The sequence below is a fragment of the Clytia hemisphaerica genome, unplaced genomic scaffold, assembly GCF_902728285.1.
Source record: "Clytia hemisphaerica strain Z4C2 unplaced genomic scaffold, Clytia hemisphaerica genome assembly, whole genome shotgun sequence".
Lineage (NCBI taxonomy): Eukaryota > Metazoa > Cnidaria > Hydrozoa > Leptothecata > Clytiidae > Clytia > Clytia hemisphaerica.
This window is the reverse complement of record NW_027104489.1, coordinates 922,905-930,243: the sequence shown is the minus strand read 5'-3', so window position 1 is coordinate 930,243 and position 7,339 is coordinate 922,905. Positions and strand designations below refer to the sequence as shown.

The 7,339-nt window shown below is 36.4% G+C and overlaps 1 protein-coding gene across 1 annotated transcript; it reads right to left on the bottom strand.

The window, feature by feature from the left end:
* Window positions 1-393: 393 nt before the first annotated feature.
* LOC136821511 (uncharacterized) lies at window positions 394-4,931 on the bottom strand. The gene is made up of 7 exons (XM_067077743.1): window positions 4,881-4,931; window positions 2,790-2,861; window positions 2,519-2,620; window positions 2,145-2,204; window positions 1,858-1,917; window positions 1,402-1,454; window positions 394-461 (listed from the first exon to the last, which is right to left on the bottom strand). Exons 2-7 carry the CDS (start codon window positions 2,804-2,806, stop codon window positions 403-405), a joined length of 351 nt encoding a protein of 116 aa, XP_066933844.1. The 5' UTR covers window positions 2,807-2,861; window positions 4,881-4,931; the 3' UTR covers window positions 394-402.
* Window positions 4,932-7,339: the final 2,408 nt, after the last annotated feature.

Here is a 7,339-nt window from a genome sequence, read left to right as displayed (position 1 = left end):
TCATATCTGAAAAAATGAAAATTAGACAAAGGAGATTAAGATAAATAGCTACCGGGTGATTCGGTGGCTTTTGCAGTGGAATTCTTTTCCTTGTTAGTGCAGACGTAACGGTCGGATTTTTTACCTTCTCCAACAACAAATTCAAAAGATCATCTGTAAAGGTCCCACTTTTCATCATTTTAGTTTTCTCCTAGAGTGCAAAATTATGGGTACAAAATTTATCCTTCTTTTCCTTTTCAAAGGGTAACATTTTCGCCTTTATTCAAATTTAGTAGCGCACTCTTATGGGGGTATGGGCACAGTTTTGGTCTTCGTTAGTTTTTCATTGCTTGGTGCATAAAGTGTGGCTATTTGGTTAGAATAAAAAATAAAACTTACTCAAAGTCTGCCCAGTCAACACTGTCAACTTAATGCAAAGATATCAACCAATTGACTTTCGTAGGACGAATCGACAGGTGCTTCTGAAAAGAATAAAGAAGAAAAATTATTTTCATTGTAAAAGAAGATGTCTTTACCAAGATAAGAGAGTAAAGTACTCAAGAGAAGAAAATTCTACTCATGAAGATGTGTTTTTTGAGAGTGCTGCCAAAAGCAAATCGTAAATTTTACCGTAATGAAAATTCACATAACACATTTTTAGTGGTCTAAATTTGAACCTCTGATTTTCGGTCAAAAGACATGTAAATTATGAAATTTGGTGGACTTCCTTAAACCTTTAAGTGCCACGGTCATTTTTTTTCCAAGTTAAAAAAAAAAGTCGCTAGTTCAAACTTTAAAGGCTTATACCTCCGGACCAAGAAGGAATTAGAAACTCGTTTATAGTCCGTTGGATGGTTTAGAGTCTCCTCTTTCTTTTAAGCGCTTTCGGCGCCGCCGCCCGACTTAGATTTTAGCTGCGTGGACCTGACTGAATGATAGAAAGGTGCCGAGTAGTAAAACTTCAAACTGATTCGCTGGAAGACAGAATCAAGTTAATTAGGGCCAAATTTGGAGGTTCTTCGATCACTCGTTGATAAAAATTGGTCAAAAAACGGTCAAAATATTTAAAAAATGGATTTTTGTCAAATTGTTGCATTTTTGACATTTTAGCTTAAAATCTCGCTGAAAAGACTCACTTTTGATTTTTTTTGCTTGGCTGCATGGAGTCCAATCCGATACCTACGAGTTAGACCAAAAATGACGATTTCTAACTCAAACTGGGCATTACAGGAGGGCTTCGCCCTCCTACATAGCCGATGTCTGATATATACGACATTGGCACTTAAAGGGTTAATGGGATGACTTTCCTAAATATTTCGCTTGGCATGCATTGCTCCTTAAAATTGGCAAAGACGAACGGTATTCCAGCTGGCCATAACTAAACCTTTCAAAATACTGATAAGCATATTAAGATGAATTTACCTTTCTTTATTGGCTTGATAATTTGTCGATTGATTTTTTCCTGTGATTGGGAACTGAAATTAAAAAACGATGAAAAAAGTTAAAAGGATCTAAATTATTAGAGAAATTTCGGCCAATATGATTTGACCAAGTCACATACTTCAATAGACATATAATTTAGAAATTTTATTAAACCTTACGCGTTTTTTTATAAGAGCAAAAAGAATAAAAACAAATTAAGAACATTTTAGACAAATGAAGGGTTAGACTGCTGGACACAATATGCTTAAAGTATGACCCCGGGAATTTTTTCTTGTACGTAGTAGCCATTTGAAATATATAAACTTCATATTTACAGTGACTTTATAGAAGAATTATTTTGATCATCTGAACCAATGGGGCTGCACCCTAAAAACTTTCCAAGTACCATTTCAACTTCCCTGTGAACTCTAATTATAAAAACTTCATGAACATTACCTGTTCAGCCGAAAGTCTTGAGAGCCTTTAACCTTTGGAATTTCGAGCGATCCAAAGCCACTACAAGAGACAAATATAAAATAATCATTATTTGGGCAGAGCTAGGAAAATGCTAAAATTCTGCAAAACTTAGTGCTTAAAAGATAATCGTTCCATCATAAATTACCAAAGACTTTTTAGGCCTTGATGAAAACGACAAATATGAACACTGCAAATAATTTTATAATGCGGTTAGTAAAAAATGGAAATTTAGGTAAAACAGAAAATCAATAAGATATTTAACTTACGGCATATATTGGACATATTCCGCCGGAACAAAAAGATACCCCTTCATTTGTACGGGCTTCCTAAAAAGTGAAATCGAAACATTGTTAAAAGTAGTTAGCAACACTGCATCCACGTATGTTTTCATACCTGACATTAAAACAGCTGATTCGTTCCCAGTGAGGCTTATATAAATAAAAACATCCTTGAAGGAGTATGAAGCTCTCTGTCTTTCGAAAACATGTAATTTCAAGGGCGTTTCTGACTTTCAAATCTAATCTAAACTCGAACAGTGAAACATTCGATTCAATAAAAATTCAAGCAAATAGAGGGAACAAGAGAAATATCAAAACTCAAGAAAAGAAAATTGTTTCAGCGAAAGTTTGATATTGCTTACGGGATTAGCAATTTGCCTTTTGGTTGAAGTGCATTTTGTGATGATAGTTGTTTTTGGATTGACTCAGGTCCACCACAAACTTCTCTTACGACAGTAATTTTCCTAAAACAAAAATCACCCTTATTAGAAATAGACCTGTTTGTTGGAGTTGTTGAGATGGTAGTTTTACCGTTTTTAAGGTTATTCATTACTTATTGACACTGTGAATTATTCCTGGGACACCATATTCTAATTCCTATCATCGATCTGAAAATGTTCCCTTGAAACTTACTGTGACGGATCGTTCATGCGCCAGTCCCGTGGTTTAAATACTACTTCAGATGTATCTTTTGATTTGACAATCCTGTAAAATATTGATTATTTAAACTGAGGATAACTAAAAGATTTCAGACTGTGTAACTTTAAGCTAAATAGAAGAAACGTTAAGTCATTGCCCGCAAAATGTACCACCCTCTTTCTGGAAGAGTCTGCTAAATGACGTGCCCTACGTGCCCACGTGCCCTCATTTTTTTGACGTGCCTTCGTGCCCTACGTGCCTTACGTGCCTTCGTGCTCGCGTGCCTTACGTGCCCAACGTGCCTACGTGCTCGCGTGCCCTCCGAAATTTTACGTGCCCGACGTGCCTACGTGCTTGCGTGCTTGCGTGCCCAAAGTTTTGACGTGCCCTCAAGTTTTGACGTGCCCTCAAATTTTGACGTGCCCTCGAATTTTGACGTGCCCTCAAGTTTTGACGTGCCCTCGAATTTCGACGTGCTCTCAAATTTTGACGTGCCCTCAAATTTTGACGTGCCCTCGAATTTTGACGTGCCCTCCAATTTCGACGTGCCCTAAAATTTCGGCGTGCCCTCAAATCTCGACGTGCCCTCAAATTTCAACGTATTGTCAAAATTAAAAACAGTATTTTCACTATGATAAATTATACACTACACTAGGTTGGTGTTTTAAAGTTGGAAGAAAAAAATATGGAGAAGATGTTTTGATGTCTGCTTATAAAAGAATTAGCAAAAAACACTGAAGGAGATGGTTAAGCATTACTTCGAATCAACCAAAACTAAATAAAGAACTTTTCTGATTGGTTGAAAAAAAGAGAAAATATTGTGAGACGCATGCTATATACTTTTTATCAGCTGGCTCTCTTTTTATTTCAAGTTAGGGGATATAGTGTTAATTATAAGAACTTTCTGAAATAGGAAGGAATATTTTAAGATTTTAATAGAGATATGGCAGTAGAAATCCCTTCAAATCTTAAGCATCACATTGAAATACAACTTGAAATTTTGCACAAAGACAGTCTCATAGTTTTTTGTTTCCCTATATAAAAACTTTTTTACTTCGATGCCAAATTTTTTGGAAATTTGTATTAAAAAATGGTTGTCTCCACTTTAAGGAGAACATTTTAAGTAAAACATCATAAAGTCAGTGACGCTGAAAATCTTAAATCCGCTGACCAAAAAGAAAAGTTTGTGTTTCTTTAAACACCACATTTTCTTATACAAATTGTCTGTCACTTTTAATTAAAAAGAAAATAGTAAATCAACGATATTCTTATGTGTAAATAAGCGACATTCGAAAACGATGGCTTTCGCGAATATATGATCAAGGACAATCTTATTAAAAGCTGTGAAGCGTGTGGTGTACTCAATATGATGATAAGTAAAAACGGTTGATTTTTACTCTTTTGTGTCGACTTTTTGCGATTTTTGTGTGCAAAACGAGGAACAGTTTAACTTCACAGAAGAATTCATAGGAGAGGGACGAAATGTCTTCTGATAATGAATCATCAAGGTAGGGAACGTCAAAATTCGAGGGCACGTCGAAATTCGAGGGCACGTCAAAATTCGAGGGCACGTCAAAACTTGAGGGCACGTCAAAATTCGAGGGCACGTCAAAATTTGAGGGCACGTCAAAATTTGAGGGCACGTCAAAATTTGAGGGCACGTTAAAACTTGAGGGCACGTCAAAATTCGAGGGCACGTCAAAACTTGAGGGCACGTCAAAATTCGAGGGCACGTCAAAATTTGAAGGCACGTCAAAATTCGAGGGCACGTCAAAACTTTGGGCACGCAAGCACGTAAGCACGTAGGCACGTCGGGCACGTAAAATTTCGGAGGGCACGCGAGCACGTAGGCACGTTGAGCACGTAAGGCACGCGAGCACGAAGGCACGTAGGGCACGAAGGCACGTCAAAAAAATGAGGGCACGTGGGCACGTAGGGCACGTCATTTAGCAGTCTCTTTCTGGAAAGGTGTAACGCCAGTTTAATCATAACAAACGGATATATTCGCTTGAAACCCATCAATAGCGCATACAGTACGCATTTTTAAATTTTTAAATCAAAAAAGTTTTTTTTATAAATTCTTACAGTTGAGGTGATTTGATAATCTGCTTTGGCTTGGAAACTCTTTTCGACGATGCGTTGACGTCTCTAAACAGAAAAGAAAACATTACACATCAGGATGGTAGGTAAAATAGCTAGATACTTTTGATTTCAAATATGTTCCCTGTCTCGCAGTATTTTCGCCCCATAGTAGGGATGAAAATTTCTTTAGATATACCAGTAGGGATAGAAATTCTATTGTTCTCAGGTCAATAAATCCAGTGAGGATTGGTTTGGAGTGTAGTTTTTTATATTGATTTTTAAAACGGGGATTGAAACAAAAAGAATTTCCAATGGAGCTTCAAATCGTAGAATATCTTTCCAAATTTTCTACGCGTCCGAGGGTCTCACCGGGTAGTGAGACAAGGGAGTAATATATGAAGAAACAATGGATTCACAAATGCCATTTGCTCCGAATATGATAAAAAACAACCTCAAAATGGGGTTCAAACTGGAAAACGTGAACTGATTAAAGTTTGTTGTAATGAAAATTGTAGGTTTTGTTCTATTTGCCACCGCAGGAAGCCTAAAGCTTCCGAGGATGGCATTCATAGCTTCACTCGTGAGGGAAAGTTGGGAAAACATCTCATAATTTTGCGCGCGCGTTTCAGTATTTTAGTTCCGCTTAGCGGAACATTATCAATTAACGGTTATTTGATTTCCCGGAATGAAGAGCGATAAGCCGTGTTTTACAGGATAGCTCTTTTTTAGCTTGCGCGGCGGACGTTTGTTTCTTCCTATCGTGTCGGAGCTTTCAAACAATGTCAATTGAATTATCTGGTATTTCTTCTATTGACTACACTGTAAAAAATAATTTTCTAAAAAGTAGATAAAAATTCTTAATACTAGATAAATTATCCCACTTTCAAGATAAATTTTCTATTCCGATGGGTAAGAAATTTTATCTTGATTTGAGATGGCATAGATTTTTTATCTAGAAGAATTTTCTTGTTTTAAAATTAAAACCAAGTGCACATTTCAACCTAAATTATCTTGTTTTAAGATGATATTTTTCTCAAAACAGGATAATATTATTAGATATTTTTTCTTGTCATATCTTGTTTTTAGATATTTTCACAATAGAGATCTTTCTTGATTCAAGTTGTTGTATAAGGGAATTACCCAGTTGACACATTGTAAAGACAGAAATGGGTACCGACAGAAATGCGTGATTTTCAATAAAATTGAGTCTGTATAATTTGAACCAAAAGGCTAGTGTTTCATCTTTTCTCCGTGATTAAAATGCCGCAAAAATCTCATCAAGTTCGACAGACCAACAATACATTCATTCATGGACGAATTTGAGATTTTTGGATCCTATCATCAACAAAAATAAAGTAGGCCTGTTGAAAGCCTTTCATATATACATCTTTAAGAGTAATAAAAATTAACGAAAATATTAACATGTATACACCTTTATTTATCTGTACGCAAAAATTCCATTCAAAAACAATTCCAAGTTAAAATCCTTAGTGTATGCGAGACTTTGCTCGATGAAGGGATGGTTAAATTTAAGGTACAATAGAACTACAAAAAAGAAACCCAATTATATGGTCATTCGATTGCACAAAAAGTTTGAAAAGTACGAAAACGAACTGTATAAATTATTAACAAAAATAAGCTCTACAAAAGTTCTAAAAAACTCGATAGTAGTAATAAAAATAAACCACAAAATGAAATACACCCCTGTCTCACAGCCCCGGTGGAACTTTTTTCCTCATTGGGGATAAGAATTTCAGTGCGAATAGTTTATTTCGAATAGGGAAGGAATCAAAGTTAATTTCCCAGCAGCGGGGCTGAAATTTCAGGTTTTTTTCCTACCGGGACGAAATTTTTGTTAAATTTTCCAGTTGGGCGGGGGTCCCAGCGGCTCTGTGACATAGAGGTGTCGAAATCGCTGGGTAGAAATTCTGAAGTCTTTTTACTGCATTATTAAAGCTTTCGTAATGAGAATCTTTACAACAAGTGTCTTTGAAGACGATCCGGTGCTAGATTGTCATGCATGTAGGTAATCAGCTCTGTCTGTTGGATAGTATTCGTGGAGCAAGTAAAACAAAACCATTAACCAAAGGAACCGAGTGGAAGCGGCTCCACCGTCAAAATCTTGCTACCGTTTACGATAAACGATTTTCATGTCCTAACTTCTACCATTAGTCTTGGCATCTCAGGCAAACAGTTCTTTCTTTCTTGCGTTCGGTTGATCAGTCTCCTGTAGAAAAGGAAATTAGAATATATTAGACTTCACAAGCCAGCATAGCTCAAAGTTAAGTAAGTGCTTCTTTCCACCTACGCTTGCTAAATGACTCTGAAGAGATTTTGTACTTGGAGTGATGAAGACGCAAATATTGAAGGTGCTGGGTAAACAATTACAGAAATTTCCTTACCTTTTGAAGACGACTTGTAGAGATGTAGACAAGTAGATGACGTTTCCCTTCCGGGTTTGC

Coding starts and splice junctions, on each gene's coding strand:
- LOC136821511 (XM_067077743.1), bottom strand. Junction 1,918..2,144: donor GAATATGTCCAATATATGCC/GTAAGTTAAATA, acceptor TGTCTCTTGTAG/TGGCTTTGGATCGCTCGAAA. Junction 1,455..1,857: donor CAAGACTTTCGGCTGAACAG/GTAATGTTCATG, acceptor TTTTAATTTCAG/TTCCCAATCACAGGAAAAAA.